Here is a 21,723-nt window from a genome sequence, read left to right as displayed (position 1 = left end):
AAACCTACATCGCGAACTCATCGACCAACTCCATGTTGGCCACCAGGGGGTCAACAGTATGAGAAGCAACGCCAGACAACGTTTTTTTGAGCACAATTGCAGGAAAAGCGCAATCAGTGCAAGCGCTGTAACGAAATTGCCCCATCAAACCATAAAGAACCTGCAATGGAGCCTGTCCACCCAGAATACCCTTTCCAGTCGACAGTAACAGATATTTTCAACATGGCGGGACGGAAATATATGATATATGCTGACAGATATTCAGGTTGGACAGAGGTATCTTCAATGCAACAAGACGCCAGGATCTCCACAGTATGCAACATCTTACTCAGGTATTTTGTGAATTATGGAAATTGCTTGTGACGGTGGACCCCCATACAACTCTGATGAGTGGAGGACATTTCTCAAAACAGTCTCGTCGGCATATTATCCACAAAGCAATGGCAAAGCTGAGGCAGCTGTCAAGCATATGAAAAGGATATTAACAACAAATGTTAGCCCCAATGGTTCACTGGATACGGATGAAGTGGCAAAAGCACTGCTACTCCATCGCAACACACCACCACCTGACATAGGTGCGTCACCATCAGAACTTCTATTCGCTCGTCCCCTGAATGACCACTTACCAAACCCCACAAAATTTCGCCGTGAATGGTTGGAACTCGCCGACATGCGCGAGAGGGCCATTAACCAGCGTTTTCTCAACAACATGAAACACACTGAAAACAGGCAACAACTCAACCCACTAAGAATTGGGGAACATGTGTCAATTCAAAACCAACATGGACACAAACCACTGCGCTGGGATAACACCGGCACGATTGTTGAAACTCTCCTCCACAGACAATACCGTGTATTAGTTGATGGCAGCAGAAGAACCACACTCCGAAACCGCCGTTACCTTCGCAAAATAAGCACGGATAGCTGCAACCTGGCTCATGATGACACCCTACTAGATGACCTACCAAATAGAATCAGGATCCATTCCCCACAGTCACCTACAAACTCAAACCCAGTACGCCCAGACAGCCAACAACACCCTCAAATACAAATAACACCAACCCCACCTTCCACACCTCAAATACAAATAACACCAACCCCACCTTCCACACCAGGTACTCAAATAAAGAATGAACCCCTGAAAATGACAGATACAGGGCAGAATGAAAGATCTGAAGCTAGGTCTAGACCTATCCGTAACAGACGATTACCGTCTAGATTTAAGGACTTCCAGCTTGGATAATAATAATAATAATAATAATAATAATAATAATAGTGGTAATAATAATGATAATAAAAAAAAAAGACTTTAAATAAAAGAAAAAAATATAAATAAATAAATAAAAATAACATGTAAACATAACACTGAGTTATGTACCCTTAACCCGAGCTCTCCAGGAAGGAGAGAGAAAAGTACTGTCATGGCGGACCCAATAAAGGTACACATGTACGTCGCTTATCGAGGCTAACTACTGTGTCTTGTTGTCTTTCCCTTATGAGTGAAGTCCTTCCCTTTTAATTATACAATAAGTTTTTGTCTGTCAAATAATTTACGCCGGCTAAACTACGCATTTACCTATTTTTCTGTCCTTTTTAAATGTTTTCCATTTTGTCCTTTGTTAATCCGTTTTTTGTTTAAAGGCACCCCCGTTTCGTCTGTGAAATACGCGAGATGGCCGCAAGACAACTGATAGTAGTGTCAGAAAACGCCATTAAAGATGTGTGATAAATTTTTTTAAAAAATAACAGGTTTAATAGCAAATAATGCAATATTTGTTTTTTTAAATTCGTTTTATTTAAAAAAGATTTAAAGAAAATCAACGAATTTTAACTTACTTCGATAAAATATATGCATATATAAATTCCAAAAAATCACTTACCTATAAAAAATACTATTCAATGGGTACTTCCATTCTTTATTGTTAAGAATTTATCAATGTTTATATTTTATACTAGCATGGGTGCCTGGCATTGGAGGTGTGTGTTGAGCAAAAAATTTTTTTAAAAGTGGTAGTAGGAAGGCAGGTTCGCGCCCATATCGCAAAGGAGGAAAGAATGGAAAAAACATGACGTCTTTGCTGTTACGACCACTGCCAAACCGGAAGTGACATAAGTTTTAATTAAGGCTAGACAATCGAAAGGAGAGGATGACTTTAGAAAATATTGGCGAAAAAAGCGACTCCTCCCTGTAGAAAAGTGTCCAGTTGAAGGTGAAGATATTAATGTTTTTAGCCAATTTTTCGATATTTGTCGTCTGAAAGGTCGAACACTAATCTAGTAAAAATCCGTTGCCTCTGTCGAAAGTTTTAGGCAGACATGCAAACATTCATACATGATGTCAGATGAATGCCACTCCCTCAGACACTTAATGTCCATGAGCCCAAGAATTACTTCCATCGCCACAGGACCATTTTTATAGACAAATGCCTGAGGGAGTATGATGATGTTACAGAGTCTTAGCTTTGTACAACAGCTTAGTCTCTCGGTTCAAAATGTTGAGATCCAGCAACAAGCAAGAGCAAGATAGCCAGCAATAAGTTAAACTGCAGACCAGCTTAATGCGGGTACTGGTCTCCCGCTTTATGGTTTTTTAAATCAGAGATTTGCCTTCGTCACGGCTTACTCCACCCTAACACATACACTACATACATAAATACACACACGGTGCTAGTTGGCCGTTGACCCCAAAAAAGGGTTCATTCGCCCTTAGGGTTGGTTGGTTGGTTGGTTGTTTTTGTTTAATGGCATATCAACCCTTTTCGGGTTATTTAATGCCGAATCCAAAGATTTTGAAGAAAAATTTTTAATAGAATATATTTGTTGTTTTCAAGTCGGTTTCTATTTAACCCATAGTTGGGACCCTAACTCCGGGTCAGAGTGAACCTGGGAGCAATGGTAATTTAAAAAAATTTGCCCTCTTAACATTTATTGTTTTGGACTCAAATCAAGTTATTAAGTTAGATCCATGTCACAGGAACTTATATCCAAAATTTCAAGTGGTTAAATCCAAAATTGGCGGAGAAGTTTGGTAGAGTGATCAAAGGTCATATTGTTGAACTTTGACTTCTTAACAGCCAAATTTCTTGCCGAAAACGGATTAGAAAGATTTTCCCAAATCTCAGTACCCTGTATATCAAATTTCGAGTTTTAGACTGAAAATTGACAGAGTTATTGTGTAGGGAAATGTACACAGACAGACAGGCACTTTCACTTTTATAGATATATAGATTCCATGTCTTTTTTAAATAAAATACTTTTTTAAGCGAGTATTAAAAAATACTTTGACATGACACAACTGGATTAAAGGGTATAGAGAACTAGGATATATAAATCCTAATCCCGTTACAAAAGAAAAATAATGAAACGAATGGAATGAAGGAAACAAAGACTCAATTACTGGAATAGATAAATGTGTCGTTTATTTACTGTTGAAAGAATGAATGTTTTAGATATAACACGTGTGCATGTCCCTGTGTGTGCAACCATCGTTTGTTGTGGGATTAATAATATAGAAGGAAAAAGGAAATGTGTGTTCATCTCACGTTCGGGTCACTATCGTTTGTTCGCACGTGGGAAGAGAAGTGAATGATGTAGTGGAAAATGAGAATGATAGATCAGCGTGTAGACAAAGAAAAAGATAGAGGTTAAGCTGTGCACCATATTAGCAGTCAGCTACGCTTAGCAGTCAGCTACAAAACGTCAAAAATGGAATGTCAAAAACAGAGTGTGTTCATAAAAAAAAGTATTTACTTACACGTGGAAAAGGCGTTTACTCTTTTTTTTAGGGTGATATTTGTTTAGTTGTTTTTTGTGTGCTGACATGTGCAACGAGTTGCTTGGACAGAGAAGTGAATTGTTCGTTTGGAAGGAAAATTTTTGTTTCGTTATTGATGTCGTGTGTTAAGTTGACGGTATCTTCGCAAGTGAGTCTGCGGTAATGTGTGCATTGTTTAGACGGGCGCTAGTTGCGCATTTGTTCTTGTTGAACGAGTTTCCAGTTGCTGTTGTCTTCGCATGTGAGTCTGCGGTAGTGTGTGCATTCGTTCGTGGTTGCCGGCTGTCAACGAAACTTCCAAGTTGTGAGTTTATCAGTGTGCGTGATGCATCTCAGCTCGTATTGTTGATTCAACTTCTTCCTATATGTTGATAGGGATGTCCTGTTTCTTTGTTGTTGCATTTACTGTGCGGGAGAAAATGTGTATAGGCCTGTGTGATTTTGCTCCTCGCGTTTGTTGCAGGATAATGTCAAGAAACCGTGAAAAATGTTTGTCGAGCTCGAATTTTTTTAAAATTCGCTATGAAGTCGACAGATTTGTTTTCTGCCGAGTCTGACGAGGGGTTTTGTCATTGTTGTTTGTAGTAGTTATTCCTGTCGGTAGTGGTTCATTTGTTTTTCTTTGTTGAAAAGTTTGTTTTTTTCTTTTATCAAATAAAACGCGCGTCTCGCTCAAAACAAAGGTAGGGTCTCCATGCTTGTTTGTTTCGCATCAGTCGTGCGCCAGTTTGTTGTGGTGGTGAAAATTAGGACTAATTAATTGAATTGAGAAAGAGACAAAGTAAGTGTTAAACTGAATTAAACGAACTAGTATTTATTTCGTGAAGAAACAAATGAAAGAAAAAGGTACTAGACGTGTTTAGTTTGACGTGCGTCTCTCGTTTACTGGTGAGAATAAAAGTGCATTGTTTGGCGTGCGTCTCTCATTGTTAGCTGGTGAGAGGGAAAGTTTATTGTTGTAGAGAGAAAGAGTCTGTGTGTGCATGAGTGTTTCATTCAAATGAATCCATTCTAATTTTAAATAACGAGGTCACCATTTTCCTGTAGCAAGTGGCAAGAAAAGGAAATGAAATGCTGGAATAATCATTTTTCATGCGTGCTGTGAATTTTTGTGGGAGAGTTTAGCTTACACCGCGTGTTTCGTTCACTCTCATTCATTTCATTTTTAAAATAAAGGGGTCACCATTTCATGTAGAAGACTAGGATATAAATACCCTAACTCGCTACAAGAAAAAAATAATGAAACGAATTGAATGAAGGAAACAAAGAACTCAAATGCCAGAATAAAATAAACATGTTGTTTATTTTCTGTTGAGAAATGAAAGTCTTGGGTGTACACGTGTTCATGACTACGCGCGTGGAAGGAAAAGGGAATGCAATAGAGAAATGCGAAGTGGCAAGCCGACCTGTAGAAAGAGAGGGTTAAGCTCAGTAGAGAGTCGCGCACATGTCTGTGTTGATGGACCAAGACCGAAGGGAAGATAGAGTGAGAAAGTCAGTCCAGGTTATGGAGATAGAAAATGTATTAAGTGTCTGTTAACTGTCTGTTGGCTTTTTGTCCCACATAGTAACAAGTGGTGTGAGGTATGCACGTGTGCTCGCATGCCGAAAAGGCACGCTGTCGGTCTGGAGACCGTCCAGCTAGGAGGCTGGTCCGAAAAGGGCTGGAAACAGCTTGTCTCTTGTTTTTATAGGTGTTTCCGGTGGTCTTTTGCACATGTGTGGATTTCCTTTGACATTGTCCATGTGTGCGTGTATGTGAGTACACGTGTGTACGTTAGCGTGTGTGTATATACACGTGAATATGAGTGTATGTACGCGAACGTGAATATATGTACGTGTGTGGACGTGGGCGTGTATGTTTGTGTGCGCGTATGTATATGACAAGTAATATAGCTTGAAATGTGAACGCATGTTTTTGTGTGAGACTATAAAAGGCTCGCGCACTTTTAATGGTTTTCGACTATTCTGATTAAAAAAACCTTATTTATATTTGGCAGATACAAGTAGTTTTCGGGATATAAAGACCTGTTTTATGCATTTTAAATCAATGGCCGCCAGATTTGTATGCACTCGCGAGAAACAAATTTAATTTTCTCCGACCGCCACTGCCACCTCATAATTTTTTTTGTTGGTTTATAGTATTTGCGAGTGGGTATCCTGACAATGATTATCAGGCGAGAGATCAGTCTCACATATAAATTTAACGTATATTAAATTTATATGTGAGACTCTAAATTCTAAAATAATTGTTTTACCCAAGTTTTTCAAGATATTCAAATGTAATTGTCTAAAAAAGTAGATCTATCTGTTATTTTTTTGGGACGGGAGCACCTTAGAGTTCTCATCTACAAATTTACCAACTTTTCCTTAAATTATTTAATATCAAAATAGTACTAAATATTCTTTAACGTTTTCTTGTATAATGTTAAAAATATCTAAACTTTAGAATGTATTGTAATGAAATTATTTGCCTAAATATTAAATATAAAACCGTTCCCTATTAAATTAAAACCAAAAAATATGCTTGGATGGGGGGGGGCAAAGCATATTTTACAGTTTCAATTTCATAGGTACCAAGAAAACACGACAAAACTAGTACAGAAAAAACTGTTAAAAGTCAACTTTTCTTTAATTTTCAATTTGGCTTTTGTTTGGCCTTTTTTACCTAAAAAATGTGGATTCGCTTTTGAATTTGGCTTTTTTGGCCATTTTTCCTGAAAAGTTTGGCTTCAAACATTTATTATAGTCTGGCAACCCTGGTACGTGAAAGGACGAGAAGTCGGCACGAGATTCAAACATAAAGATGGCGGCACCCATAAGACAAACATGTGCTCGTCTTATTGACAAATCAGTTTTTTACTCATCATGCTTGACAAAATGTTTTCAATGTTATTTCTTCGATCGTCTTGTTATATGGCAGCATTATAGCACCTCTTCGTCCTCTCGATACTCAGCTTGGCAAGTCAGAAGTCAACAAGGCAATATTGAAGTTCAAATCGGGAGAAGGTTCGTAATACTCACTTCGTAATTTGTAGTGTGTGCTTCTGGAGATACACGCGAAAGAAAACCTATAACAATATCACATCACTATTTGGTGCTTGCGTTATTTTTAAAAAATAGTATTTTCAAATTAAGTTTAACTTTTACGATATTTTTATTTATTAAATTGTTAGGTGACAGTACAGAATAGTTACAAAACACCATCCCCTCCACATGTTAAGACTGTGTTTCCAAATAATAACGTTATTATTTTAGCCTGATAACATAGATGCACAAGTACAGCCCCCCCCTTTTCTTTTTAAATAAAATTGTTACCAGTATGTCGGGTGGTGGTATTTTTATTTTTTTTACATACATATCGTATTGTTTGCACTGACCCCGGACACCTAAAGAAGAAAAAAACGTATTTATCTTAATTTTATAAATAAATAAATAAGAATAGTGACATGGTTTTCAAGACTAGGAATTCTTAATTCTGTTTAATACCGAATGTAGTAGCAAATATTTTGGTGTTTGTATGAAAAGGGATGGACAAAGCAAAGGGAGATAACTAGCATGAAAAGAAAATTTAGCACGCTTTAAAAGGTACACAGATTAATTGAACATATCTTTAACAATAATAAAAGTTTAAAAGGTTTCTGACTTACATTTATTTCTTAAAGATAACTGAGTTTGGTAAATATCCAGATACGCTACTACAAAACGCCGACCACTCTAATTTGTTTTTAAATAGGTAATTGAGGTCGCTGACAACAAACTTTGGGCAAATTTACCGTTTGCATAGTATTAACCCCTAAACCCACGAACTACTGTCCACCATTTTGCAGTTTCCGGTTACGCTACGCGCAGTCCACAATTTTGCAGCTTCCGGTTACGCTACGCGCGAGCGCGCGTTGTACCAATCTACGCTGTCGCTACGCGCATTCTCAGATGGCGGAAAATTTGAAATTAAATATAAAAGTTGGGGGGGGGGGGTAATTATTTTTTTTTCAGAACAGCGACCTCAAGTTCCTATAAAAGAAAACAAATTAGAGTGGTTGGGAAGGGAGGGGGGAAATATTTTATTTTTTTCCTGGAACATAGAAATTTTAACTTTTCCAAAGGAAAGCACTCAAAATTATTTTTTTTCTGTTACATAGAAGTTTCAACTTTTCAAAAAATACATTATAGCACTTAAAAAAAAAAAAAACAGAAAAATGAGTAAAAACAGCATTAAGTCTGCGTAAGAAAAAAAATTTTTTTTTTTTTTTGAACAAATAATTTAAATGAAACATTTTTCCAAACAACAAATTATTAATTTAAATGAAATATTAACAAGTCTGCGTAAGAAAATATAATTTTTTTTTTTTTTTTTTAACAAATAATTTAAATGAAACATGTTTCCAATTAGAGCAACCGTCAAAGGTCAAAATCAGATTAAAACAAAAGAAAAGTTGGTTGGGAGGGGGGTAAAAACAGAATGCGGTTTTTCTTTTTTTTTCTCTTTTCTTTTTTTTTTTCTTTTTTTTTTTTTTTCTTTTTTGCTTTTGCATTGGCGGACAATTTTAAAAAACAAGTACATTATAGTACTAATTGGGTGGAATATTTCCGGAATGATTTTTTCCGCGTTAAAACAATTTGAATAATATTAAAATGGTTTATGAAACATTAAAATTGATTTATATTTACGTCTGTGCATGCGGATGCGAGTACATTTTGGAAACATCTGTGAAAAAGTTGTGTAGAAGCATATCAGGCTCGTCCTTCAGGCTTCTTATAAAAAGATATCTCGACAGATATTGGCGTAAATACGTTGTACGAATACCAGGTCTCTTGACCCATTCTTTTACGTCACGCCGCAGCCTTTCGATATTTTGAGTATGTATTTCCATGTCTTTTGGATTAACAAAATTCTCAGAGTGGTTTATGGTATAATGTTCGAACGAATGCTGTTCGATATTAGTATACGCTCTCCGTGATAGACCCAGGCAGAATAAATTTTTTTATTAACGGAATTAGGGTTTCCGCATTCCTTCTACCTTCTGGTTCTAACAGTGGGACGATAAAACTACGTTTAGAAACGCGTTCAATTCCGCCAAACAGCCAAATCTGCTTAAGAATGCGTCCTCTGTTGTACTTTCGACGAACTAGAAGGGTCTCATCTATTTCGACTTGCACACCGACACCTTCTATTGGTTTTTGGTTTTTTATCCACTCGTCGGTGATTTCTGAGCAGAAGGATCTCCAATCTACTGATGTTGTCATAGATATGTCCAAATTATGTGTGACTGTCTTATGCTTCCATGAATAGCTCAAGAAATTATTAGTAGTGGTGGGACGATTAATCGGAATCGGAATCGTTAATCGTAAGAATCGTGTATTTTGGGAGGTATCGGAATCGCATCGTTAAAAAATACCTTAATTTTCCGATTCCTTCATTACGATTCTTTTAGTCTGATGTTGAAAAAAAGAAAAAAAAAATCCTGATATTTCTAACCGCAAGAGAGAAATGTAGCATGTTATAAAAAGAAACCAAAGAAATTCATTATTAACAAGGCAATGCTTAGTGCCCCTCCCTTACAAGGTTCATTCATTCAGATCTATTGTAATCAAAACTACAAAAGAGTTAACTTGAAAAGAAGTATGCAGGTCTCTACATTGCGAGTAAAAATAAAAAAAAACGCTTATCTTTTTGGCGATTGTTTTTTTTTTTTACTGATAAATCTTCTAATACTGAATGAAAATGCTTTTTCAACTTATATTTTCTTCAAATAAAACGAGCAAAGTCAAATTATTTAAACAGTAAACGGTTTAATAGAACAGTGTACTTTTTTTTCTTTTTTTAAAAGAAGGCTTTTGAAAGAAATATCTCTAAAATGAAATTGATTACGTTGTATTATTTCGCAAAGTTTTCACAGTAGTCGGTTTCTTTTGAAGTTCCAAAAAAATCGACCCCATACCTATCTCTTCCAAACCTAAAGTTATTAAATAACCCCTTCGTTAATTCAAGGGTAATTCAGTCAAGTTTTTTTTTTTTTTTAATTTCATTGAAATAAAATCCATTTTTTAAATTTTTTTTCTCCAGAAAGATAAAACCCTGAATTTGATTATATTAAAAGCACAATAATATAATCTTTTTTCTAGAATTTTAAATTGAAAATTAAAAGTGTTTTGCGCAGTTTTTTGCCGAACGAAAAAGAAATTAATATATATATTTTTAAAAGGTTTTGTAATCAATTAATTTTTATGTCTAAATAATATTTACGATTAATTAAATAATTTCATTTTAAAAAGTATTTATAAATAGAATTTTACTTAAGACTTATAGTTTAGCAATATTGAACCGCATCAACCATGTGTGAATTGAACACAGTCAACCAAAAAAAAATTCAAAAGAAAATGCATATTTGCATTTCATTATGTAAACTTTTATACATTGGTTTCAAAAATTAAATTCTATAAGTTTTTTTTTGTTAACTACCGGTTGGTACAATTTACCGCCCCATCCCTTGATATTTTTTTCTTTTTTGTCTTTTTTAGCGGATTTTTTTTTTTTTTTTTACACAGTGATCACCACTTATCAAGGCCCGGAAGCCGCTCAGGGATAAGGGTTATTGCAAGTACATTACGTTAGTGTGGAGATTTGATAGTGTTTAATTAAGGGGCGGTTCATTAGGATTTTGTTAACATTGGACTTGAAGACATCCAAGTTGTAGTCCGGAGAGTTCCACAGGCGTGCAGTTCTAAGAAAGAAGCTTTGTTCATGGAATCCGCGTTTTTATTTAGGCACAGATATAGAGTGGGGGAAATTTTTCACAGTGGATTCAGCTAGACGGGTGTTTTTCGTGAAAGATTGGCGAAGGGGGACCAGGGATTGGAGTTCAGACGAGCACCTGCCATGAAAATAATGATAAAACAAGGATAGGCTCGCAACGTCTCTTCTGTGGGAGAGAGGTTGCAGGGTAGAGAAAAGAGCATCCGCCACTAAACCACGAAGTCTATTTTGTACTCTGTCAAGGCATGATAGGCTGTTTTTGGCAGCTCCTGCCCAGATATGGCAACAGTATTCCATCCTTGGACGTACTTGGCTTTTATATAGATAGAGAATTGCATCAGTAGTGAGATATCTTCTGGAGCGGTAGAAGGATCCCACCATCTTTCCAGCGACCTTGGCAACAGACTTGATGTACGTGTTCCATTTCAGATCAGGAGTAAAGGTCAAGCCCAGAAGCTTGTCAAAACACGGGGCCTCACCCAGACGAGAGCCATCCATCACAATTGATGCCAGCTGGGGATCAGAGCGTTGATGATGTAAGGATAGGAGTTTGGTTTTGGATGCATTAAAGGTAACCAGCCACATCTTCCCCCACTGAACCACGCGCTCGAGATCAGAGGAGAGAGAATCCGAGAGAACTTTGTCATTTACAACCTTTGATGTGTTGCCGTAGATGGTCGTGTCATCAGCATAGATGTCAACGAATGGTTTAAGTATGTGTTTAGGGAGGTCATTGATGTAGATCAGAAAGAGAGTTGGGCTCAGGATTGACCATTGAGGGACTCCAGCATTTATATTGCAGGCCTCCGATTTTTGTCCATCTACCACTACTCTTATGAGCCTATCGGAGAGAAATGATTTAATGATTGAGAAAACATTTCCAGTTATACCGTAGCTGGAAATCTTGTGAAGTAGACCCTTATGCCATACCTTGTCGAAGGCCTTTGATATGTCGAGAGCAATTGCCCTAGAAAGGAAGCCTTTGTCAAGAGATTCACTAATCCTGTGGGATATAACCGTCAACACATCTGCGGTAGATCTTGCAGAGCGGAAACCATATTGTGTGTCACTAAGAAGGTTATTCCTGCTGAGGTGGTTGACTATTTCTCTATTTAATATGGATTCCAGCAACTTACTCATAACACACAGGAGACTTATTGGTCTGTACTGAGAGGGAGAGGACTTATCATCTGAATTCTTAAATACAGGGCAAACTGATGAGGTCTTCCAGGGAGTTGGAAAGCACTTCTCCTTAAGGCAGCGCTTAAATAATTTCGTAAGTATGGGAGCAAGTTCTGGTTGAAACTTTTTTAACACTATAATTGGGATGCCATCAGGGCCAGTTGCTTTATTAGAATCTAGGTTCTTGATTAGCTTGGCGACCTCATGCACGGATATTTGTATGTTACCTAGCTTGTTCTGTGTTGTAGGAGGAAATATGGGGAGTTGATGGCCTTCGTCGCATAGGGTAGAATTAGCTGCAAAGTTCTTTGCAAATAGTTTGGCCCTGTCTGACGCTGACGAGATGACCTCTGGTCCATTGATAATGGTTGGGATAGAACGCACAACGCCAAAGTCCCAAAAAAGTCTTGCATGGAAACTTTTTGAAGTTGATGAAGATGATGAGTTGAAAGCCATTTGCAAAGTCTGTCAAATTAAAATATCGTGAGGAATAAAACCATCTAACATGACCACAACCAACATGTTAAAACATTTAACTATGAAGCATCCAAATAAATTGGGGGAGCAAAATAAAAAAGAAAAGGAACAAAAAATTACCAACTAGTCACTCAGAGCAGTTTTATTAGTGAGGGTCGAAATCGCAGTGTCTTTTTTTTTCTTTTTTTTTTTTGCCTATGTCACCATCTAGGTGTCACCAATTTTTTTAACCCTCCTTAACTTCAAAGAGTAAATACAATATATACAACTAAAAAAATAATTTTTAAAAATGCTGATTCTATTCATGAAAAATTCTTTTAACTAGAAATTAAAACTTAGGTAAAGATAGCTGATTGACAGCAACAGGAGCACTGGTTAACTACTGAACCACGTGGAAAGGGGGGGGGGGAAAAAAGGAAATTAAATGATGATAATAAATTATGATAACCGTCTTTGAAAGACACTAAACTCCTAAAATTTACTTCTTTAAAATTTTAGGCGGCACTCCCCGGCGATTTTAAAGCACTCTCTCTCTCTCCAAAAAAAAAAAAAAAAAAAAAAAATTTAATTTTTAAGTTTGGGAAAGATATATTTATTATAACCAAATTTTTGTATGAAGACTGGATCTACTTTATTGGACGTTAATTTGTGAAATAAGTAATTTTTCAATGTTTAATATGTTTTTAAAGTTTCAATTATCAATTAAATTTTTTTAATTGCGTTTATTTTTCAATTTATTTAAAAAAAAAACAGGGTTTTAAATGTATTTTTCAAGGTAACAAGCTTCGAAAGAAGTCTAATAAAAAAAAATCACTTAATTTTTAATTTCGACAACCCTGAGAATTTAATTATTAAAAAAATATTGAAATGTGACATTTTTTTATTTAACATTTCTATTAATTCAATTAATTTTCTTTCAATAATTAATTTCACTCAACAAACTTCACCATTTTTTTTTTTTTTTTAATCTTTTTCTGTAATTTTGGTAATTATGTTTGCTCAATTTTCTCTAGTATTTCATTTGTTTTTTATAGTGGTATCATTTTTATATGTGTTCCTTTGATATACCCTATTTCAAAATTAGTTTGGCTAAACTTATTCTTCACGTTAGAAACAACGTGTAAAAGCAATGAAAAAGTAAGAAAAAATAATAGGTGTTAACTACTCCTTGTGAATTATGGAGGTCTGAAGAACTGCCGTCATAAATACAACTATCAATAGCCAAATAAAAAATCGTTTTTGAAATTCCTTTAATTGTAACTTTTCGCTATACCTACCTTTTTGGTATGAAACACAAAAACCTTCGATTAATAGTATTTCTCATATATGGTCGTTAACTTTGGAAAGGTTATTTTGTATCTACGGCGCCATGTCACATGGTATATTGTTATTTTTTTTTTCATTACGCACGTTCATTTATAAATTATTAAATTAAATATTTATCTTTTTTATATATAATTAGTATATATTTTCTTTCTCTTCCGCTATATTTTTTTATTTAATTCATTAAATCTGTTAATTATGAGGACCAAAATAATGAATCGTGTGTATTTATTCTCTAATTTTCTTGTTTTTGTTCTGTTATATAAATTCTATTTTATTTGTTTTTTCTCTGAAGGATAAATTCTATTTTCTTTGAATTTTTTTTCTGTATTCCAATTAAGTAAAATAAATTTTCTCTAAAATAAATTTTGCTAAGTTTTCTGTTTAGTTTACTATATAATAATTTTATTTAAACCAAAAACACGACGGTGTAGACATAAAATATCTCTTCCAAAGTTAGGGAACATATTTGGGAACTACCGACCATAAGTATAAAACTACCTGGTATATTTCAAAACAATAATTCCCTAGGAATCGGAATCGGAATCGTACTTGGTATCGGAATCGTTAATCAATATTTTCCTGGAATCGGAATCGTATAAAAATTAGGAATCGTCCCAACACTAATTATTAGTAAATAAAATTACTTTCCACGCAGGAATGCGTACCTTCTCCAAAAAGGTACCTTTTCTGTCACTCACTGTGAAGCCACAATATCTTTTTTTTCTTTTTTGGAACAACCACGGTACCTGGGCACCGCCACATAGCATTACTGCTTCCAAGTGAACACAGTCTGTTACACTTTGGACATGACACTTGTCGAGGTAAGATATGATGTTCTCTCAAAAATTCTTCAGCTTCTTTATTATTTTTATGAATTTTGGCTATTGCATCATAATAAGTGAACGTGCATGACTGGCAAGATTCCATCTTCACAAAGTTGGTTTAGAAACTAAAATGACCGGAAATAGGCCCTAAAAACAGACCCCTCCCCTTACTGGTACCCGCGAAACAATGCTTCCGGCTAATTTGCAAAGAAATTCATACACCAAACAGACCACGGATCCAACTGAACACGGTCTATTACACTTAGGATGCTTGTCCTCTCAAAAATTCATGAGCTGTATCACTTTTTGTTTTTTTAACTTTGGCTAACTAAAATGGCCGGTCCCAACGGTGCGAAATCACAGAATGGGTGAAATCGTAAGTGTATTTCATGTAAATTGTATATTACTTATACTCCCCCCCCCAAGTTAACTACATAAATCTTTAATGTACTTTTTGAAAAGTTGAAACTTCTATGTCACAGAAAAAAAAATAATTTGAGTGCTTTCCTTGGCGTGACGTAAAAGAATGCTTCTACACAACTTTTTCACAGAAGTTTCCAAAATGTACTCGCATCCGCATGCACAGACGTAAATATAAATCAATTTTAATGTTTCATAAACCATTTTAATATTCTTCAAATTGTTTTAACACGGAAAAAATCATTCCGGAAATATTCCACCCAATTAGTACTATACATACTTGTTTTTTAAAATTGTCCGCCAATGCAAAAAGAAGAAAAAAAAAAAAGAAAAAACGCATTCTGTTCTTACCAACCAACTTGGAGTGTTTTTCTTTTGTTTTAATCTGATTTTGACCTTTGACGGTTGCTCTAATTGGAAACATGTTTCATTTAAATTATATGTTAAAAAAAAAAAAAAAAAAATTATATTTTCTTACGCAGACTTGTTAATATTTCATTTAAATTAATAACTTGTTTGGAAAAATGTTTCATTTAAATTATTTGTTCAAAAAAAAAAAAAAAATTTTTTTCTTACGCAGACTTAATGTTTACTGTTTTTACTCATTTTTCTGTTTTTTTTTTAAGTGCTATAATGTATTTTTTGAAAAGTTGAAACTTCTATGTTACAGAAAAAAAAATAATTTTGAGTGCTTTCCTTTGGAAAAGTAAAAATTTTTATGTTCCAGGAAAAAAATAAAATATTCCCCCCCCCTCCCTCCCTTCCCAACCACTCTAATTTGTTTTCTTTTATAGGTACTTGAAGTCGCTGTTCTGAAAAAAAATAATTACCCCCCCCTCCCCAACTCTTTTATATTTAATTTCAAATTTTACGCCATCTGAGAATGCGCGTAGCGTAGATTGGTACAACGCGCGCTCGCGCAAGCTGCAAAATGGTGGACTGCACGCTCGCGCGTAGTGTAACCGGAAGCTTCAAAATGGTGGACAGTAGTTCGTGGGTTCAGGGGTTAATACTATGCAAATGGTAAATTTGCCCCAAGTTTGACTATCAGATTCGTTGTCAGCGACCTCAATTACCTATAAAAAAAAAAATTAGAGTGGTCGGCGTTTTGTAGTAGCGTATCTGGATATTTACCCTGAGTTTGACTAATTAATAAACATAAGCATGCGTTTGGGTAAATTTTTAGTTTACCGATCCCTCAGCATTTACCTTTAATTTGTCGACTTTATAAGGTTTTCGGGTACGCTGAGAACAAATATCGCATTTATTTTTTGTGCAAACACGCAGTTATCCATATTTGAAGACATTCAGTATCCAACGTAATCCTTATCATTTTTAATGGCGGCCATCTTGTTTTCTAATAATGAAAAAACGCCAAAAGAAGCTAAATATGCCATATGTAACCGGCATTCGTGTAAAAAAAAAAAAAAAAAAAAAAAAAAGTAAGGTTTATTGGAGGAGGGAAGGGGTAAATTCCAAGAAATCTTGAACAAAAGAAAACAAAGAAAAGACCACAAATTAAAAACAATATTTAGAATAATAGTTAGTAAAATAAATTTAAAGGTAAATATTACTTTTCGCTACAACAGAACACCGACCACTAATTTGTTTTTTTAAGGGATATTCGATGTTGCTGTCCACAAATCTGATGATCAAATCCGTCGCAAATTTACGGTTTGCATGGTATTAACCTAGGCACCGCCAAAAATGGCTGAAAAATCAAGTTGTTGTTTTTTAAAACGAAATTACATTTATTAAAATCCATTATTTCTGAGTAACTTTTTTTTTTTCCTGAATTTTATCATATAGAAAGCATCATAATGTAAAACTTTTTCTACTATTTTTAATTAAATTTTAAATGTTAAATTTTCTTCAAAAGTTAACAATTGGCGTTTTTTGTTTTGCACAAAAAACGTATATAAATAGTTAAAAAAAAAAAAAAAAAAGAAAAAAAAAAGAAAGGTTTTTGAAAGAATTAATTTGTTTATTTCTGGTCTAACTAAGATTTAGGGTGATTTTATATGAGAATATGCAAAAATATTATAAGTACCTGGATTTCAAATAATCCCATTTATTCATATAGGCAACCAGTTACTTTGAGTCGATTTGATTACTGTTTACAATTTTGTACTTGATAAAAAGCAAACTACGGAAGACCAAAAAGCCAAAAAAAAAAACAACTTATTTTTCAGTGACGAAAATTTCAATGTATTATTAACGCTGAGGCTGGCCAGTACCAGATGGGTGACCATTTGTATGAGTTTGGTTTTTAATGTGTATGTGTGTGGCGGTCAAGCTCCCCAAAATGGGGAGGGGGCAATTTAAAGCAGAATAAAAAAAAATTATTTCAGCGAGTTTCGTCCACCGTAGTCGAAAGGTGGCAAACGTTTCCAAACTTGATCGAAAAAATAATGATATTTTTAACACAAAGGGCACAATATTTATCAAATTTTTTTTTCTTTGTATCGATTCTTCAAAGCATGCCCTGTTTAATAATGGTCATGCATTATTCGGCTCGCTAAAAAGAAATTGTTAATTTATTTATCAAAGATTTTAAAATGGCTTTTTTCGTATAAATATTAAAATTTTTTTTTTTTTGTTTTGCTTAACTTAAATTAATTATTTTACTTAACATATTCACCGAATTTCACACTTCAAAACTCAAAAGTGGGATAATTAAACACAATCGAAGTTCTGATATTCAAACATCAAAATAAGGTATGCAAACAAGTTTTTTTTTTTTTTATTTTTAATCTATAATCCTGTCCCTTACAACAACATAATGTTTTGTTCAGTTTCAGATGATTATTTTAAGCATATTTGGAACCCCCTCAAAACAAGGGGGCGGGGGTTGTAAGCAAAAAAATATATAAATATTGTTTATGAAAAATAAGTACACTGTTATAAAGTTCATTCTTCTCTTAATAATCGCTGAAAATTTCGGATTGATTGGATAATTACCTGATTTTTGGTAGATTTTTAAAAAGTACTTACCTGCACCCCCCCCCAGTTTTGGCGGTGCCTATATTTAATTGATCTATAAAAAAAAAAAATAAGTTTCCATAAGCGATTTACAAAAGCATATTTTATGTTTTTCGTTCTTGTTTTTTTGGGGGAGGGTATTCAATTATAGAACTTGTGTCGTTTAACAGGTGCTTCTGCAGTTTAATTAACTGTGGAAAAACTTTATTTTATCAAAAATATTTCTTGTCATTCATGCATCTTATGAAACATCAAGTGACTACGTGCGTGCGCACATTTTAGTAAGAAAGTGAAAAAAATGAATATAAAGTGAAATGAATAAAGAAAGTGAAAAAATTAATGTAATTAAGAAAGTGAAAAAAAGATTGTCCGTTTCGATATCGGGAAGCGGAAAAATATCCGGAAGGGTGTGTGTGGGGTGGGGTGTATTTCGGCATTGAAGCCGAATGGGGGCCATGTTTTGGTTCTTTTGGCGTTTTTCTTAAATAGGAAACAAGATGGCCACCAGCAAAATGATAAGGATTACGTTGGATACTGAATGTCTTCAAATATGGATAACTGCGTGTTTGCGCAAAAAATAAATGCGATATACGTTCTCAACGTATCTGAAAACCTTTAAGAGTAGACAAATTAAAGGTAAATGCAGAGGGGTAGGTAAACTAAAAAAATACCTGCGTGGTATTGTTTTACAATTCACAGAAGTACAAAAAAGTAACAAATTCATAGGTGCGTGCAAAATGAGTGCCGATGCTCAAAATGTATAAACATCCTTTTACTTAAAAATTCACCAAAAAATCAGAAAATTAACCAATTTTAATGAAATTTTCAGTATTTATCTAATAATGATCACGGAATATAATGAACACATTATTTTTTCACTTAAATTTTATTGGAAATGCATTATTTTGTTTAAACAAAAAATACATTTACTAAAATTATAGTGTTCAGTATTAAAAAAAAATAAAATGCATGAATTTATTTTTACTTTTTTTATGAAAATAAAGCATCGTAAATTGTAACAATTTAAAAAGTAAAGGGTTTACAGCAACATTACTATTGAATTCAATATAACTCAAAGAAAAATTAATTTTTCGAACTACTGATATTCTCATTGAATTAAGCATTTTTTATTTTATATTTTACACACACAAAAAAAAAATTACAAAAATATTTTTACTTTTTTTTTAATGACAGGTTTTTCATAATTTTTATATGTTCGATTCTAATATTTTCCTTGCTTGTATGAATGTGGAACTTTTGGTGTCACATAATTTTTTTACATAATCTTGAAACAAAACTTTTTTCATTTAAAAGCAGGAACATAGAAAAATAATTAAATGAAAAAAGACAAACGTTCAGGATAGGAATGTATGGATGAATATCTGGAAGAAAAAAAAAAACATTGCCCCTACCTCCTTTAACTACCTGACATCATTTTCACACAGCTTTTTGACTGTCTGAAATTGTAGGCTTCTGTGTGACGAGGACTGTTTTCTTTCGGTAGAACAAAGCGAGAATCTCTTGCTTTAGGTAGCTAATAAATCTATTTATTATATTTTTTTGTACAAAGTGTTTTTTTTTTTATTTAATTCAATATCTTAGGACTTTACTTTATCTTTGAAATATACCCAGAAAACTAATATTTCTTTCCAAGGATTTTTTACAATGAATTTTGCTAAATTAGTTAGCGTGCTGTGAAAACATTTTTCATAACTTTTTTTTCCACGTGTACAAATATTTTTTTCCTTTTGGAAACTTTAGGCTTTAATCTTTCAAATCCAATAAAAAAGTAGTCGGACACAAAAAAATTGAATCAGCTTTCAAAATTATATTCCCCTATGATAATTCCACCATTTTTGCTTGTACCTAAAAATTCAAATGTTATAGGTATGCACAAAAGAAAGGTAAGATATAGATACACGCAAAATGAATAGCCGATGCTGAAAATGTATAAACCATAACTTTAGTGAAGCGGTCAACCCTTCCTTTACTTAAAAATTCACCAAAAATCAGGAAATTAACCGCTTTTAATGAAATTTTCAGTATTTATCAAATAATGATCACAGAATATAATAAAGCCATTATTTTTATTTGAATCTTGGTGAAATGTTTTGTTTTAAACAAAAAATACCTTCACTAAAGTTATGACTTTTATTAGTAAAAAAAATCATGAATGAATTTATTTCTTTTGGTAAATGTTACCTTATGCTACAACAGAACACTGATCATCTAATTTGTTTTTTACGGGTATTCAAGGTTGCTGACAACAAATCTGATAATCAAACTTGCCGCAAATTTACTGTTTGCATGGTATGAACCCCTACACTTTGGGACTATTTTGTGCCATTTCATGTCTTCGGTAGTGTTTTTCTTACATGATACGTTAGCGTGCGAACGGGCATAGTGAAGTGTCTTTTCACATCGCATAAGAATCTTTCAAATAAGAAAGTTTAAAAAAAAGAAATGTGGTTCATTTTTTTTTTTATGTCTTAGTTTTTAATGCTTTTTTAATTGATCCAAAAATAAAGTTTTTCACGAGTGGTTTGCGAAACATAAGCACCAAACACTTTTATGTTTTTTGTTCTTTTTTTGCAGGGGGTTATTCCATTAACAGGTGCTTCTGCAGTTTAATTAACGTTTTTTCCGTAAGTAATGTGCCGACAGTGTGCCCCAGCACTACCATAGCCACCCCCTCCCCAATTTTTGTGAAATAGTAAATGTCGGCGGGTTACTTATGGAAAAACGGTTAATTAAACTGCAGAAGCACTTGTTAAACTACACAAGTCCTATAATTGAAATCCCCCTCCCCCCAAAAAAAGAATGAAAAACATAAAAATATATTTGGTTATGTTTTTGTAAACCTCTTGTGAAAACTTTAGATCAATTAAAAAGCATTAAAAACTACGTAAGACAAAATAAATAAATAAACCACTTTTTAAAAAAAAAACAAAAGCAAACTTTCTTTGAAATGACCACTTAAAGATTCCGGCATGCCAAGATTCATACACGATGTGATAAGACATCCCACTACTCCCGTTTGCAAGACACTACTAAGAAAGACACTGCCTTCAGGCAGTGAAATGGCACAAAATAGTCCCAAGGTTTAGGGGTTAATACCATACAAACGGTAAATTTGCGGCGGGTTTGATTGTCAGCGACCTCAAATACCCCGAAAAAACAAATTAGTGTTCTGTTGTAGCGCAAGGTAACATTTACCTTTCCTTTTTATGAAAATAAAGCCTCATAAACTTTAACGATAAGAAAAAATAAATCCTCATAAACTGTAACGATAAGAAAAAAATAAATCCTCATAAACTGTAACGATAAGAAAAAAATAAATCCTCATAAACTGTAACGATAAGAAAAAAATAAATCCTCATAAACTGTAACGATAAGAAAAAAAATAAATCCTCATAAACTGTAACGATAAGAAAAAAAATAAATCCTCATAAACTGTAACGATAAGAAAAAAAAAAAAATCCTCATAAACTGTAACGATAAGAAAAAAAATAAATCCTCATAAACTGTAACGATAAGAAAAAAAATAAATCCTCATAAACTGTAACGATAAGAAAAAAAATAAATCCTCATAAACTGTAATGATAAGAAAAAAAATAAATCCTCATAAACTGTAACGATAAGAAAAAAAATAAATCCTCATAAACTGTAACGATAAGAAAAAAAATAAATCCTCATAAACTGTAACGATAAGAAAAAAAGAAAGCGGCTTCTGCAGAATTCGTGCAAATGCCATGTTTTTTTGATGTGTTTCACTAAACTGTCGCCAGGTGGCTCTTTTCGGTTTCATTTATTATTTATTATTATTCAATTATTAGGTTGGTGCAAAAATGTTTTTGACATTCAACTTCAAAAGATAACTCCTTTCATAATGAACTTTATTAATAAGAACCATTAGAATTAAGATTTTTGTCAACGAGAAACAAGTTTATTGATCCCATAGCATAGAAATCCAAAGTTCT

The 21,723-nt window shown here is 33.7% G+C and overlaps 2 protein-coding genes across 2 annotated transcripts in view; both read left to right on the top strand.

The window, feature by feature from the left end:
* The first annotated feature begins 346 nt into the window (after positions 1-346).
* On the top strand, positions 347-1,243 carry LOC145243543 (uncharacterized). The gene is made up of 2 exons (XM_080106522.1): positions 347-1,076; positions 1,113-1,243. The coding sequence occupies exons 1-2, from the start codon at positions 347-349 to the stop codon at positions 1,241-1,243; spliced, it is 861 nt and encodes a 286-aa protein (XP_079962648.1).
* Positions 1,244-6,520: 5,277 nt separating this feature from the next.
* The window catches only part of LOC145243541 (polyribonucleotide nucleotidyltransferase 1, mitochondrial-like), a 1,193,685-nt gene continuing 1,178,482 nt past the window's right edge, over positions 6,521-21,723 (top strand). The window contains exon 1 of the mRNA XM_080106520.1: positions 6,521-6,784. The gene's annotated coding sequence lies outside the window, so the exon portion shown is untranslated. The remainder of the gene's footprint in view (positions 6,785-21,723) is intronic.

Source organism: Euprymna scolopes, chromosome 22 (genome assembly GCF_053919585.1).
Source record: "Euprymna scolopes isolate OS-2025 chromosome 22, ASM5391958v1, whole genome shotgun sequence".
NCBI lineage: Eukaryota > Metazoa > Mollusca > Cephalopoda > Sepiida > Sepiolidae > Euprymna > Euprymna scolopes.
The sequence above is the reverse complement of the archived record's forward strand: the minus strand, read 5'-3'. Positions and strand labels throughout refer to the sequence as shown.